The sequence below is a fragment of the Lactuca saligna genome, chromosome 7 (genome assembly GCF_052625555.1).
Source record: "Lactuca saligna cultivar CGN05327 chromosome 7, ASM5262555v1, whole genome shotgun sequence".
Taxonomy (NCBI): domain Eukaryota; kingdom Viridiplantae; phylum Streptophyta; class Magnoliopsida; order Asterales; family Asteraceae; genus Lactuca; species Lactuca saligna.
Window position 1 is genome coordinate 143,171,191 of NC_136423.1, and position 17,676 is coordinate 143,188,866.

Below are 17,676 nucleotides of genomic sequence, written 5' to 3' on the forward strand. Positions count from 1 at the left end.
TCCCGATCGCGATGGGTGATGTCTGGGTCATTGTAGGCATGGACTGGTTGAGTCGATTTGGAGCAGTGATCGACTACGAGCGTCAGTTGGTGACCATAAGAGACCCTAGTGGGGGGAGTGCTTATAGTGTATGGCGAGGGTACCCGATCTGTGTTAGCATTCTGCTCATCAACCAAAGCGAGGCAATGTCTACAGCAGGGTTGTAGGGGTTTTGTAGGGTATGTGATGGATACACGAGTTGCTGCTGAGAGACGAGTTCTATCGCTGAGGTTCCGATATTGAGTGAGTTCCCAAATGTTTTTTTCCAAGGAGTTACTGGGTGTGCCTCTCGAGAGGCAGGTGGAGTTCCAGATTGATTTGGTCCAGGAGCGGCATCTATCGCCAAGTCACCTTATCACCTTGCGCCGCCTGAGATGCAAGAGTTATCCTCACAGCTCCAGGAGCTGTTAGGGAAGGGCTTTATCCGACCGAGTAGCACGCCAAAGGGAGCACCAGGATGTGCATTGATTACCGGGAGTTGAACAAGCTGAAGGTCAAGAACCGTTATCCACTTTCGAGGATCGACAATCTGTTCGATCAGTAGTAGGGTGCGTCTTTGTTTTCCAAGATCGATTTGAGGTCTGGATATCGTCAGATGAGAGTTCGTGAGGAGGATATCCAGAAGACAACCTTTAGGACTCGTTATGGGCATTACGAGTTCATGGTGATGCCTTTTAGACTCACTAACGCACCGGCGACATTCGTAAATCTCATGAACCGGGTGTGTAGGCCTATGTTGGATCGATTAGTGATCATGTTCATCGATGATATTTTGGTGTATTCGAGATCCAAAGAGTAGCATGATGAGCATTTGAGAGAGCTTCTTGGAGTATTGAGATCAGAAAGGCTTTATGCCAAATTCTCCAAGTGTTATTTCTGGTTACTAAAGGTCCAGTTCCTGGGACACCTCGTTAATCAGAATAGGATTTTGGTCAATCCGGCCAAGATTGAGGCGGTTATGAGATGGGAGGTGCTGAGATCCCCCACCGAGATCAGGAGTTTTCTAGGATTGGCCGACTACTATTGGATATTTATCTGAGGTTTCTCCAAGATTTCTGTCCTCCTCACTAGGTTAACCCGGAAGGGCGTTACTTTTACTTGGGGCCCCGAGCAGCAGACCTCATTTGAGACTCTTTGCCAGAGGTTGTGCGAAGCCCTAATGTTAGCTCTTCCTAAGGGAATGGAGGAATTTGTGGTTTATTGTGATGCATCTATATCCGGGTTTGGTGCGGTGCTAATGTAGAGAGGGCACGTGATAGCATACACATCAAGGCAGTTGAAGCCTAATGAGATGAGATATCCCACCCACGACCTAGAGCTGGGGGCGGTGGTGTTCACCCTCATGATCTGGCACCACGATTTGTATGGGGTTCGGTGTACCATATACACGGACCATAAGAACCTGAAGTATCTCATGGATCAGCCCAACCTGAATATGCGACAAAGGAGATGGTTGGATGTGGCGAAAGACTATGACTGTGAGATCCTGTATCATCCAGGCGGAGGCCATGAAACTGGAGAACTACAAGAGGGAGCAGGTGATTGGGCAGGTGTATGAGTTTGAAACAGATAGCCGAGGACTTATGACTTTCTGAGGGCAGATTTGGGTGCCCTATACATGCGGAGGTCGGTGTATACTGATGGACAACATACATAAATCGAGGTTCTCGACCCATCCTGGGGCCACTAAGATGTATTTAGACCTAAAGAGAGACTATTGGTGACCCTGTATGAAGAGGGATGTTGCTTAGGTAGTTGAGAGGTGCTTGACCAACCGTCGGGTCAAGGCAAAGCACCAACGTCCACATGGTCCATTGCAGCCTCTTGAGATTTCCCAGCGGAAATGGGAACAAATCTCGATGGACTTTATCACCAAGTTGTCGAGGACTGCGTGGGAAGTTGACGCGATTTGGGTGATTGTAGACCAACTGATGAAGAGTTCTCAATTCCTTGCTATTAGTGAGAGCTCTTCTACGGAGAGATTAACTGAGATCTATGTAAGAGAAGTGGTAGCATGACATGGAATGCTGGTATTGATAGTGTCGGATCGAGACCTGCGTTTCACTTCCAGGTTTTGGAAGAAGTTTCATGAGGAGTTGGGAACGCGCTTGCATTTCAGTACTGCGTATCACCCACAGACAGACGGGAAGAGCGAGCAGACGATTCAGACGCTTGAGGACATGTTGCGTGCATGTGTCATGGACTTCAGAGGAAGTTGGGACACCTACATACCACTGGCTGAGTTTTCCTACAACAAAAACTATCATTCAAGTATTGGTATGCCTCCCTTTGATCTTCTGTATGGGAGAAGGTGTCGGATCTCCATTTGCTGGGGAGAAGTGGGGCAGAGAGTGATGGATGGCACAGAGATAGTACAGTAAACGACCGAACAGATTTAATAGGTCAGACAGAGGTTACTTACGACACATAGTCGCCATAAGAGTTATGCGGACAGGCGATGATCCGAGCTAGAATTTCAGGTCGGAGATTTTGTGCTCCTGAAGGTATCCCCATAGAAAGAGGTGATACGATTCAGGAAGCAGGGTAAGTTGGGACCCCGATACATTGGTCCTTTTAGAGTGATCGCCAGAGTAGGTAGAGTAGCATTCCAGTTGGAGATACCTGCGGATTTGAGTCAGATCCATAACACTTTCCACGTGCCCCAGATGAGGAAGTGTGTAGCCGATTAGATAGCAGTGGTACCACTGGAGGACATTCAGGTTGATGAAATCCTGAATTATACTGGGAGGCAGATCGTGATCTTGGATCGAAATGTGAAGGTTCTGAGAAACAAGGAAGTTCTCCTGGTTCAGGTTCATTGGTAACATCGGAGAGGGTCCAATTTGACTTGGGAGCCAGAGTCAGAGATGCCGGAGCAGCATCCAGATTTATTTGCAGAGCATGACTTTGAGGGCGAAATCTAATTCTAGTGGGGGAGAATTATAACATTAGGATTCCCAGGTATTTTATTTTATTTTATTTATTTGTGAAGTTTACTGAGTAGCTCGACGAGTTGGTGCCTCGACTCGTCGAGAAGAGTCACGATTAGTGACGTGGATTAATGAGCTGACTCGACGAGTCTGTGAGCTGACTCACCGAGTCAACGCTACTATAGGAAATCCTAAATTCTCGGTCCTGTGGCCTATTTAAGGACATTTACAGCCTCCATTTTGTCTCACCAGTACCCTTGCACCCTTGAGAGAAATCCTAACATCCTTAGTGAGCTTTAGTGGTGAGGATAGCTAATCTTTTGATCATTTTGACTCATTTCCTTGAAGAGGAAGGAAGGTTCATCAAAGAGCAAGAAGGGAGGGCTAGTAGATATGCTTCTTCTTCATCTCAAGCTTCAGATCAAGGTAAAAAGCTTTTACCTTTCTTGTAGGATGGTTAGATCTCATGCTCTTGAGATTTAGGACTTGTAACACCTTGATGGGCCTATAGATGCATAAAGCCCCTCTTTGAGTCTAGACTTCAGATCTGGACCTTGTGAGGTCCAGAGAGTCCAAAAGTCTAGAGCAATAGTGGTTCAACTGAAGAGTTATGCGTTTTGGAAGCATTAATGGAGTGGTGATGGCATATAGAGCAATATATGTCATGCATGGCCATCAAGATCAAAACTTTACTGGACTTTTGGACATTAGGAGGATAGATCTAGAGGTAAGATTTGCGAATCTACTCTCAGGTGCCTAAATATGGAACCCGATTAGGTAAACTCATCGAGTATATGAGATGACTTGATGAGTTGGGTCTGGTTTGTCCCAACGTTCCTGACCCAGTGCTAGCTCGTTGAGTTGTGGGTCAACTCGAAGACCTAAGTGAAACCTTAGCAAGACCTCTGAGGATACAAGTGGACTCATCGAGTCTCATGAGTGCACTTGGCGAGTCATGTCAACTTTGACTGTTGACTCGCATCGACTTCTGCTGACTTTGAGGATGGGTTAATTATGAGCATTTGAGACCATGAAGGGGTAAAATAGTCTTTTACCCATCCCAAGGGATAGGAAGCGAATAAGAGAACTTGTGGTGTAATTGAGTAAGAGTGGAGTATTGATTAGAGATGCTTATCTAATGTGTTAGGCGGAGTCTAGTTCGAGATTTCCTAGTACGTGTCTATTACTTGTTAGCTACGAGGTGAGTCTTCTCACTATACTTTACCTAGAGTGATATTTATGTGTGACCGGAAGGTCTTATGTGTTACTTGAGTTGTGTATTTTTCTATCTGATATATGTTATATTATGACTAGACCAGAGGATCTAACGAGCCATAGGACTGGAGGGTCCCAACCAGACCGGACCATAGGGTCCAACGAGCCGCGGGACCATGTTGAGGATTCTGGGATTTGATTTTTATTGTGGAATTATGTTGACACTTGAGACACTTGTAGTTTTATGAAATATGATATATGAGTTTATGTGTTTTGAAAATGAAAAAACTTGATTAGAAAATTTACGTTGTTACATCCAAGGCCTAATGCAAGGAGGTCCATGGACTTGCTTAGGCCCTAAGCTAAGGGATTAGGGTTTCCACCCTGAAACCCTAGTTGGCCTCAAGTATAAATAGACTCCTTGGATTAAGAATTCGTCCCAACCCCGTGAGAAACCCTAGAACAGATGATTTCTAGAGCTAATTACATTCTATCCTCTCTCTCATATTCATCATTTGGCTCTTGTGTGTTTGTGAGCCATTAGAGGTACTACATTTGTGGTACTTGTTCTCAACAGCAAAGGAACTTCAAGATTTAGTTGTTATTACTATATAGCAACAAAGGTATGTATTCTAATCCCTTTTGTTTGTGATTTTCGAAATATTAGATGCATGATAAGGTTTCCTTTTGTGTTCATTTGTTGTATGTCTAATAATGAAAACATAGATCCAAACTAGGGTTGGATGCACACATAGGATTGTTTGTATAAAAACCAAGAGTGTTATCAAAGCCTTTGGTTTTTGTTTTCAATTGGATTTGATACAAAAGTATGAACTTGACAAATTAGGGTTTGTGGCTAATAAACCCTACGGCTTGGATTTTTGAAATTAGGGTTCCAAAATCCTCGTTTTTGAATTTTCTTAGGGTTTCTTGAACCCTTTCCTTTGGCATTAAAAATTCGAAATTAGGGTTGTTTAACCCTATGGTTTTCGAAAATGCCTTATTCCCCAAGATAAGATTCCAAGATTTTAGGGATTAGGATAATGCTATCTTTTGTAATTATCCCTTTAATTGTTTAAATAGATAATTAAAGATCTTTGAACTATCCCATCCCAAAATTTTCGAATTTTAGGGGATAAAGGGATTAGGTTAACTTAATTGTTTAATTTAATGGATCATCCTCCAAGATTTAATAATGTAAATTAATGATGTAATTTTAGATAATTATTAAATACACCCCTATACTATTATAATATTATAAGATTAATAATTATATATATATATATATATATATATATATATATATATATATATATATATATATATATATATATATATATATAAGATTAAGCTAGTGTTATCGTTAGTAGGCTTCATTAACGAAGCTGATCTATAAGGGGGGGGGGGGGGTATAAGGTTGCTGCCTATAAAATTACAGTTTAAAATGGTGTCCACTCTCACCCACCGCTTCCTTGATTGGTGGAGGGTCGTTAGCCGAACGGGTAGGATAGGGCAACTAATTCCTCATTAATTAAAAGTATAATGATTAATAAAGTAACTAAACATTTTTTTTTTTAAAATTTGCAATCTTAGTTACTTTAGGAAAAATGTGAAAATGATGTATTCCATGAAATTACACTTTGCACCCTGCCAAGTCGTTAGTGGAACGTATGTGGCTAACTGGCACACTAATTTGGGACTAGCAAAGGTGGCAAAGGGTAGCTCGATGTTTATCATAGATCAACGGAGCGTGTGTGGTTAACCGACACATTGATTAGGTGGTAAATGACATCTAGAGTACCAAGTACATTTGCATGGTTATTCACACATTGTTTGTAATCCTCGGTATCACAGTCACAAACTTAAACGGAATAACGAGATTTAAACATGCCATTGAAAAGTTAAATGAATCTCAAAATATCTAGGAATTTCAATACATTTAAAACTTAATTTCTATTTCGTTTTTCATGGTGGAAATTAGTGAATCGTCATTCACTTACCTTCAAATTATATGCAGTTTGGATTATGGCATCCCTCTTCTTAATTTTAAATAATGCTGTTGGATCCTAGCCCTAATTTCTCATTTGGGTGTTTAATTGAGGATTCTTATCTAATCAAACTTTGTTCCTTTTCTATTTTATATGTCTACTTAGAACAACAACAAAGCTTCTAGCTCGACCCCTCCTGCCTCATTCTCACTCATGAACTTGTGTGGGAGGGTGATATTTGAGGGAACCAATTTTAATGATTGGATCCGCAAGATCCGCATCGTTACCTGGTATGAGAACAAGGAGTATGTTCTCGATAAGGAGTTGAAGGAGGTTAATTTCAATACTGCTACTCCCGAGAAATCGCTGCCTTCGAGGCTCACGAGCGAGATGCTACGCAAGTCCATTGCATCATGCTCGCGATAATGACCGCATAACTACAAAAGTCCTACGATGACTACTATTTTTACGAGATGCACCAAGATTTGATGGAATAGTACCATCAAAGTGGTAGGCAGGAGCATATGAGATCATTGCTACAATGATCACTACCAAAATAAAGGACAGAGAGTCTGTCACGGCCCACTTGCAGAAAATGTAGAGATACGTGGACCGATTGCTGAAGTTACATGTTAACTTCGATGAGGAGCTGCCTATAGATATAATTCTACACTCCTTACCTCCTTGCTACGACCAGTTTTGTATGAACTACCACATGAACAAGGATGAGGTCACTCTAAGCAAGCTTCAAGGCCTCCTAAGGACTGCTGAGAGTAGTCTAAAAGGAAAATCTGTTGCATCTACTCCTGCTACTATTGCCCCTATTTTGGCTATTGGGCAAGGAAAATGAAAGAAGAGGAAGGCTCCTTCTAAGAGCCACAAGGGAAAGTCTCACGGTGGTACCTCTTTTATTGGAACTAAAGTTGGTCCCGCTCTTCCTCTTCAAACCACAAGGATGCAGAGTGCTTCCACTGCCAGGCCAAAGAGCATTGGAAACGAAGTTGCCTGATGTACCTACAGGACATCAAGGATGGGAAAATAAAGCCATCCTTTGCAGGTATTTATATTAGTCAATCTAATAACTCATCACATGCTATCTGTTGGGTCCTCGATACAGGATGTGGTTTTCACATTTGTTTTGATTTGTAGGGTCTAAGAAGAAGTAGGGATGTGGAGCATGGGAAGATAAACTTGATCATGGGGAATAGGAAAACATCACATGTCACCAAGATTGGAGTTTACTCTTTAGTGCTTAGTAGTGGGTTAGGTCTAGATTTAAATAATTTTTGCTACTCGTCAGAAATGGCACGAATCATTATTTCTTTTCATGGTTTTTTAAACAAGGTTTTGCATTTTCGTTTAATAATGAAAATGGTTCTATTAATGCTTTCTTGAATGGCACTTTCTATTTTGAAGCATTGTCTTGTAATGGAATATATGAAACTGTGATGATTATAGAAAACTTAGGAAATGATGTGTTGCATATCAATTCTTCCAATAGTTTGGATATGGCATGCTTGTGGCATTATCGTCTTGGACATGTCAACAAGAAGCGCATAGAGCAACTCCAAAAGTATGGAGTGTTGGAGTCATTTGACCTTAGGGACGATGACATGTGTGAGTCTTATTTACTTGGAAAGATGAACAAGTCACCCTTCACTGGCACTTGTAAAATGGGTGAGAATTTATTGGATCTCATACATACTGGTGTATGTGGGCCCTTTAGATCCACCACAAGGGATGCAAGCCGCTTCTACATGACTTTTACCGATGATTATAGCAGATATAGGTATATCTACTTAATTAAGCACAAGTCAGAAACTTTTGAAAAGTTCAAAGATTTTAAGCAAGAAGTGGAGAATCAACTGCGCAGGAAAATTAAGATGCTCCGATCCGATCGATGTGGTGAATACCTTAGTATTGAATTCCATAACTACCTCAAGGAATGCGGAATTGTTTCGCAATTGACGCTACCTAGGACACCGCAGTTGAATGGTGTGGCTGAGAGGTGCAATCGAACCTTGTTGGACATGGTTGATTCCATGATGAGTTGAGCTCCGTTACTTGTCTCATTCTGGGGGTATGCCTTAGAGACTGTCACCCATATCCTTAATCTAGTCCCGACTATGAAGGTTGCAAAAACACCTCACGAGATGTGGACAGGGAAAGCTCCCTCGTTGACACATATCAAGGTTTAGGGTTGTGAGGTTTTCGTAAGATGAGAGACTCAAGACAAGCTCAAACCTCATAGGGAGCGGTGTATTTTCATCGGTTATCCACATAATTCCTTTGGATATCTCTTCTATAGATCGGGTGAAAATGGTGTCTGCGTTACGAGGAGAGGGTTTTCCGAGAGCGAGAACTCATATACCAAGAGGACAGTGGGGGGGGGGGGGGGGGGATTGATATTGAAGAGCTTCAAGAATCAAGTGATGAAGGAACCTCTAACACCGACACTCAACTCGAGGAGGAAACTCCTGTTGAACTGATTGACGAGTCCTTACCTCTTAGACGTTCCAGTAGAGTTAGTGTTCCACCTGTGTTATATGGTTTTCATATAACAAATGTGGGTGATATGTTTATTAATGATAATACACTAGTAAATTTGGATGAACCTAATAGCTACAAGGAAAGAGGCTAGGACAATGACATGGATGGGAAAGTACACACATATAAAGCACGATTGGTTGCGAAGGGCTTTACTCAAACTCATAGAGTTAACTATGATGAGACCTTCTCACCAGTTGCAAAGATTAAATCTTATGATAGACATAACGGCGCTTCGTGATTATGAAATATGGCAAATGGATGTCAAAAACCGCTTTCCTTAATGGGAAGTTGGCTGAGGATGTTTACATGAGTCAGCCAAAGGGTTTTGTTGATGTGAAGCACCCTGATTGAGTGTGTAAGCTTGAGAAATCCATCTATGGATTGAAACAAGCTTCTCAAAGATGGAATCTTTGTTTCGATGAGAAAGTCAAAGAGTTTGGCTTTCGAGAAACGAGGATGAGTCTTGTGTATATGTCAAATCTAGTGGGAGTATAGTTAGCTTTGTTGTTTTGTATGTTGATGACATACTGCTCATAGGAAACGACATCCCAAGCTTGTAGGAGGTTAAATCCTGGCTTGGGAAGTGCTTCGCTATGAAGGACCTCAGAGAAGCTTCTTATATTCTTAGGATAAGGATAGTGAGAAATAGGAGTAAAAGACTAACATGACTTAGTTAAAGTACTTACTTTGATAAAGTTTTTAAACGTTTTAATATGGAAAATTCCAAGAAAGGGGAGTTACCAATCCAAAGAAATACCAAGTTGAGTAAGACTCAAAGCCCGAGTACTGAATCTGAGATAGTATACATGAGCCGAGTACCTTATGCTTCCGCTTTTGGCTTAATCATGTATGCTATGACGTGTACTCTCCCTGATGTGGCCTTCGCTTTGAGCATGGTCAGCAGATATCAAGGGAGCCCTGGTAGAGCACATTGGACCGCAGTCAAGAATATTCTTAAGTACCTACGAAGGACCAAGGAATGGTTCCTTCTTGTCGGTGGGAGTGATGACTTGAGAGTGCGAGGGTATATTGATGCTAGCTTTCAGACTGACCGAGATAATTTCCGCTCTCAATCGGGCTGGGTCTTTATCCTGAATGGAGGAGCAGTGACTTGGAAAAGTTCCAAGCAGGAGACCGTAGCTGATTCAATGTGCGAATCAGAGTACACAGCAGCAAGAGAAGCGTCGAAGGAGGCAATATGGATGAAGAACTTCATTGGAAACCTTGGAGTTGTATCGGCCATAAAGGAGCCTATGGAAACCTTGGACGAAGGTGTGGTTCCCTTGACCAAGGAACCAAGGGATCATGGCAGATCCAGACATATCGACAGAAAATATCATTTCATTAGACATCGGGTAGAAAAGGGACTCCTCGTAGTAAAGAAGGTATCATCAGAGGAGAACCCAACAGATCCCCTTATGAAGGGACTGAGTAAGGTTAAGCACTTACAGCATGCTAGGAGCATTGGGCTGAAGGACGATATTAGTTTTCGTGATTAGGTACTTTCAGAAACTTGTAATAGATAAATTGTATTTAACATTTGATGATTAAATAAAGGAGTATTATTTATGAGTAATGTTAATGTCTTGTGTTAATTATTTACTATTGTTTCAATTTGCATGTTTTAACTTCCCAAATAATAAGATTATTTAAAATATCCACAGTCGATCATATGTTGGAAGTAAGTATGAAAGAAGACTGTCATGAATTGGTTTGTAGATTGTCTAAGCGCTTAGACATAGAAAAAGTTTGTTGCAATGTTCATGAGTGCTCCTGAAATAAGATTTGAGTATTAGATTAAATCTACACTCACATGAATCACATCATGGAATTTAATCACGAGTGATTGTGAGATGATAATATCATCTAGTCTTTAAACGTATATATATATATATATATATATATATATATATATATATATATATATATATATATATATATATATATATATATATATGAGTTGTTGTTTACGAGTTGGTTGTACATTGATAATGCGTAAACGCATGAGTAACTTGATGTTATAAAACGAATTGTTGTGTATGATTTGATGAGTATAAAGTACAAGCATATAAGTCGAAGGTTATCTGTTCCTTTTATCTTATGATGGTAAAAGCGATATATTGGGCCCCTCGATGATTTAGTTTGACTTATGTGTTGGACCCGGTCAGGACTGAATTGATGTGTTCAATTAAGTTCTATGTCAGACAAATTAGAGATCGAGAAACAAATTGTTGGAGAATAAGTATGACTATGTTCCGTGTATTTGTCCACACGATATCTTGAGAATGGAGGACTAGATGATCGCTTATCTAAAGGACGTGTCATTGACTAGGTCTGAGTTCGACAACGGCTATTAAGAGCTACAATTGCTAATTGGATTTTGAAGTTACATTGACAATTTTAGTTATTAGACTTATCCAAGAGGGAGACTGTTGGATTAGGCGTCTAAGCCCATAACCATAAATGGGATGTACTTGACCTGATAGTAGCATGGTCCGTTTGGGTTGCCTTTACACTGGTGACTATACAGAATGATTGTTGAGGAGATAGGCTGATTTATTATTAAGAATAATAAATTGGGGCATAATATGATTTGTTAATATATTATATGAATAATATATTAATTTGGAATCATATTATTAATTAGTATTTAATCAAAAATTAATTTGGAATTAATTTTGGGATTAAAGGAACTAATTAAAAGTACAAGGGTTGTTTTGTAATTATTTGATAGTTGAGGCTTTGGGTTATTTGATCACCCTTATTAGGGCTAGGCCGAAAATCCTAGAAGGATCTAGAAGTTTTCTTTGAAGGCTAATGCAAGGAGGTCCATGGACTTGCTTAGGCCCTAAGCTAAGGGATCAATGTTTCCACCCTGAAACCCTAGCTGGCCTCAAGTATAAATAGACCCATAGGCTTAAGAATTCATACCAACCCCTTGAGAAATCCTAGAAGAGACGATTTCTAGAGCTAGTTACATTCTCGCCTCTCTCTCGCTCATATTAATCCTTTCACTCTTGTGTGTTTGTGAGCCATTAGAGGTACTACATTTGTGGTACTTGTTCTAAAGAGCAAAGGAACTTCAAGATTTAGTTGTTATTACTATATAGCAACAAAGGTGTGTATTCTAATCCCTTTTGTGTGTGATTTTAGAAATATTAGATGCATGCTAGGGTTTCCTTTTGTATTCATTTGTTGTATGTTTAATAGTAAAAACATAGATCCAAACTAGGGTTGCATGCACACATAGGGTTGTTTGTATAAAACCCAACAAAAATAACTCTTGTTCGAGTATCAAACCACTTGCATCGAAATAGTGCAGTTGAATAATCATGTGTATACTACAACTCTATAATCTCTTCTAATTGGCCATAAAATTTCTCGCCTTTCTCACCCACTGCTAAAACGCCAAAGTTTTGTGTTGTGTGTTGTGTGTCACGACTACATACCATAAACCTAACACCGCTGACTATATTAAATAATCATGTGTACCTTTATACATATTTTTTATTTATAACATTTTTTTTGTTTTGAACTATAGCAATGTACTTTAAACAATTATATATTTATTAAATATATATACCATAAAAGTAGAGTTGTTATATTTATCTTTTTCACCATCGAGATTAAAAAAAATTATTTTTTATTTATAGCATTGTATAAATATGTTGCAAATAAATATTTTAAAAACAAAAAAGACATGAAAATGTAACAATTTTAAACTTTTGTTTTAAAAATACACAGTTGACTCAAAAAAGTAGATATTAAAATAAAAAAAATTAAAATTAAAATTTTCTAATTATTAATTTTTTAATTAATTTTAATTACAAGAACTTGTAATTTATATAGTCAAAAGTTGTAAGTATTAAATAAAAAGATCAAAGACCCAACAATTTTTTCCACATTTTTATAAAAAACATTTATATTAAATAAATCAAAATTAATAATTTGGTATATGTTTAGCGAGTAGATTTTTTCCATCATATATATATATATATATATATATATATATATATATATATATATATATATATATATATATATATATATATATATATATGGAAAAGTGAATATACCCTTAAGGGTATATAAGTTTAGGTACCCAAACTCACTATATTACGTCGTTTTGTATCATATAATACTTTTTAATTGTCCAATGTTCTTATAATTTAACTTCTAACTTGATTTACTTCGATTATTTTTATAAATTACATATTTATGTTTCTCTTATAAAATTTTCATTTTCAACTACAATATATATATAGCCTAGTAGGTGTTCGGAAAAAATATGCGATGTAAAAGAAAGATAATAGTGAAATTTCGAAAATCTTGTAACTAAATCAAGTTAAGGGTTGAAGTTTAAAAACATTAAAATGAAAATATCAAACAAAATTATGTATTATGATATGTTTGGGTACCTAAGCTTATATACCCTTAAGGGTATATATATATATATATATATATAAAACATTGTATTTTAAAATTAAATTTATAACATTTTATTTTTGTTTTTTTTTTCCATTTATAGCATCCTACGTATACCAAAACCACATATTTTCACATAGTACATAAAAGCATTAAATACACATACTTTCACATACATATACCACATATACACCTAATACACATACATTCACATACATACATAATAACATCCTACTTATACCAAATACACATATACTTTCATATATATAGATAATAACATCCTACTGATACCAAATACCCAAATTTCACCTTCATATATCACATATACACCAAACACACATACATTCACATACATAATAACATTCTACTTATATCAAATACACACATACTTTCACATATATAGATAATAACATCCTACTGATACTAAATACACACATTTCACACACACACACACACACACACACATATATATATATACACCAAACACACATACACTGACATATATACCCAAAATTTATATAGATTCACATACATATATCAACACTACAAGAATAAAGACCTATAGCAACAACAAAAATCGTCACTTTAGGATGCAAAGTTGTCGCTATAGATGCCAGGGATGACATGTCGTCACCATAGGCCTAGTCGCTTTACCTATGCTGCTTTAGCTCATTTTGTCGTCATTATAGCCTTCGTCGCAATAGATACACCTAAAGAGACGACATGTCGTCCCCACAGGTGCACCTATAGAGACGACTTGTCGTCCCCATAGATGTTTGGACATAATTTACATCCTGTCCCTACTATTGGTTTAATTTTCTAGAAATTTTACATAAAATCAGATAAATAGTAAATTTAACTATAAAACATTTCAACATCATACAATCAAAAGCTTATAAAAAGATAGTTTATCATTTTGTCATACTTAGAAGCATGAATGACTCACATATAAAAAGATGGAACAAAAGATTATCAATACAGGGGAAGTTTATCATTATGTGAAACTTGGAATTTTTTAGACTTTTACAATTATGGCAACATACTTTTGTTGCACCTTTGGCATGCTTCTGTTTTGGCTTGGTTCAAAATATGTGAAAAACAAAATTTAGCCTCTATGAAAATAAAATTAATTATACTAAAAGATCTATCTACTAACAAGCTAAATATATATGAAATCTAATAACAACAAAATCCAATTATCCATCTTGAACAAATCCTGTAGATGATTACCTGGAAATCAACATCCCCAAGCATACATGCTTTCTAATTCCATTTATCCAAAAAACATACGGTGATTTAGCTTCACCGTTAGTATCAAACAGAATCTTCTACAGTAAATAACAAGGTCCAATTCCATATAACAAACAACTCTAAATCCCTGTAACAAACATCTCCAAGAAATTGAACCAAACTAGGGCTTGATCTTTTAATTTCCTTTTACCAAATCAAGAACTAAATAATTGAAATTTTGTAATGAATACTGACCTATAATTTTCAGTAGTAGAAATCAACATATAATAACACCTAAATCATATTAGATATCTTAATATTATGTGCGATATTACAAACCTTGAAATCTAAGAGTTGGTGAATATTGTGTCGTCATCACAGAGTTAAAGCCACGAGTACCTAGTCGGCAAAAAAACGGGGGCCCGGGGCCTCCTCTGGCCCCTTAAGGGTTCCGCCACTGCCCTCTAACAACATCTATCTCATGAATGAAAATAATAGATAGTGAACATTTTCTTGCATCATGGAAAAGATTTCGAACACGGGCATATCCATTACTAGCAAAATCACTAACCCTAAATTACTAACACATCACAAAATCATTAACCCAATAACAAAATTAGACAGACATACCTAGAAAAATAGGAGCTACTGGATAGAGAGAGGAAGCTAGAATCAGGGGAATTGAAGCAGTTGATGGAACCAGGTGACAAAATCTTTGCAGGTCGCCAAAATCAACACCAAGCCCAAAGCAGCGAGTCGAAATAACACATGGGACTCGAATTGTCCTCCCGAAGACATCACGTCGCAGGTGGTAGGCGGTGGTCGTTGTAGAGGCCGGCGGCATCAAAGGAACCGGCGAACATCGTAGTGGTGGTGGTCAGCCTCGGTCGTTCGATAGAGAGAAAGGGGTGAATGGTATGCGATTGTGAAGGATGGATGAGACGGATAGCTTTTTTAAAGTGACTTTTAACTTTTATCTTTTTTCTAAAAGTTAAAAAGATGTTTGGTAATCCTGACTTTTCCAACTTTTTCAATAGAGTAAATGATATCTTTTTGAAAAGTCAGGGAATCCTGACTTTTCCATCTTTTACAAGAAGGACTTTTTGGCTTTCAAAAGCTAAGCCAAACACCCTCCTAGCTTCCTGATCTGTAGAGAGTTGTGGCTTTGAAGAAAAATATTAAATTATTTTGTTTTATTTGACACGAATTTTCGTTCCTATAAATTTTCAATAACTCGGGAAAGGATAATGACTCTTGAGGGTAATTAACTTTTGCATTTGTACTCATTTGATCCATTTTTTTTTTGTATTCAATATACCATCGAACTTGTTGTTTGCGTTCACCATAACCCTTTTGACCTGTGATAGCCGGTCAAAGGGTTATGGTGAACACAACGAACAAGTTCGATGGTATATTGAGTAGAAAAAAAGGAAAGGGACCAAATGAGAACAAACTCAACAGTTGGTTACCCTCCTGAGTCATTTTTCCCGAAAATTAAAGTTGCAAAATTATCAAAGATTGCAACCTTCTTTAGCTATAACTTATGAAGAGCGTTTCAAAGGAGTAACCTTGTTAAAACATGGTCTGCGTTATGCTTATTGTGGTTAATTGTCAACACCTCTCTGCAAAAGGATATGACTATGTATGAGAAGTATATTTATCAGCATAAACGTTTATCTCAAGGTATATTATGGTAATGTATCTACAAAAGCAGCATGATATTGTACATATTGATGTTGTATCTTATCCCATGAATTCAATCTTAAAGCTAAGTAAACTCAAAAATCACAGCACTTGTGATTACACTCGTTTGTAGACTTGTTTAGAATCCATGATACGATAAATCATTTGATTGGAAATGTAAATGTAGTCATGAAATGCGTCTTCTTAGTCAAGATCTCCCTAATAAATGTTCAAGTGCATTACAAAGTTGTACATGTATAAATAATGTTCTTTCGTGGGTTATGTTTTGAAGAGAAGCAAGAATGAATCTCATAAAGTCATTAATATCAGTAGGGGATGATGTGAGATTTGCTGTAAATGAGTAAAATGAAAATGAATCAGAAGGGTAACCAACTGTTGCATTTGTTCTCATTTGGTCCCTTTCCTTTTTTTTTTTGTACTCAATATACCATCGAACTTGTTGTTTGTGTTCACCATAACCCTTTGACCGGCTATCACAGGTCAAAAGCCGGTTAAAAGGGTTTTGGTAAACGCAAACAACAAGTTCGATGGTATATTGAATACAAAAAAAAGGGATCAAATAAGTACAAACGCAAAAGTTAATTACCCTCAAGAGTCATTTTCCTCTCGGGAAATCTCCCGCCTAACCAGTTGAGACCCGCCAAGTCCTCTACAAATCTCAAGGTCAAAAAATTGGAACGACAAGTCGTCCCCATAGCTACTCCTATAGCAACGACCTTCGTCGTCCCTTTAGGCTTTGTCACTATAGATACTTATTCTTGTAATGCAAATATATGCCAATTTTTACATAATTTATACAATTACACATATTTTGCAATTAAACTTAAATCTCACAATAAATAAAAGTAAATAGAACTTGTGGTGGCGGAAATCAACGAAAATGGTACTTAATGTCGCCGAAAAATTTGGTCTTCACCGGAAAATACTCTCACTTGCCGGTATTCACAGTAAACCCACGAGGTGACCTAGACAAAATGATCAAAAAAACTGAAATTGAAAAGTATTTTGCAATAAATCATCAAATATAGCTAGAAATCGATGTTATAAGAGAAATACAAAGAGAAATTAGAAGTTGAAGTTATCTTCTACCCGAGTTGAACCCGTTTTCGCCAGAGTAAATTGAAACTGTAAACCCCTTTGATCGGTAATCTTACAATGCTGGGGAGTATCTTTGTTAGAATTGATGACAACTCACAGAAAATGGGGGAAGAACGAGACAGTGATGAACACACGAAGGAAGCAGAAAGTGAAGTCTGCGTCTTTTTTTCTTTTTATCTGCGCAAGCCTTTAGCGGCAACACTTAAGTCTTTAGCGGCGAAAACCAGCAACATCGACGACACTCTGGAGGGAAGGTATCAAGTCTTTTTTATTCCACAATTAGTGGCGACAATTTCGACCTTTTGCCGCGACAAGTTGTCGCCGGTATTGGTTTAGTGCGAAAAAGAGGCCCCAACCGTTGAATTAGATACTCGACTGAACAATTAAGGTTTAACAAAAGGGGATAACGCGGATCCGGGTAACAAAACTTTAGCGACGACACAATTAATTGGCGGCAACAATGGCTTTTAGTGGCGACACAACACTTTGTCACCGTA

The 17,676-nt window shown here is 37.9% G+C and overlaps 1 protein-coding gene across 4 annotated transcripts in view; it reads right to left on the reverse strand.

Moving 5' to 3' along the window:
* The window catches only part of LOC145003894 (uncharacterized), a 29,693-nt gene extending 14,327 nt beyond the window's left edge, over window positions 1–15,366 (reverse strand). For 2 of the 4 annotated variants that reach the window (XR_013662188.1, XM_078962800.1), the window contains exon 1: window positions 15,008–15,330. Coding sequence is in view for 1 of the 4 variants with exons in the window: in XM_078962800.1 (XP_078818926.1) it covers window positions 15,008–15,221 (214 nt within the window). In the remaining 3 variants the exon portion in view is untranslated. Of the gene's footprint in view, window positions 1–13,295; window positions 13,967–14,116; window positions 14,932–15,007 lie in introns of those variants that run through there. The other 2 variants (XR_013662190.1, XR_013662189.1) reach the window with 2 other exon arrangements.
* Window positions 15,367–17,676: the final 2,310 nt, after the last annotated feature.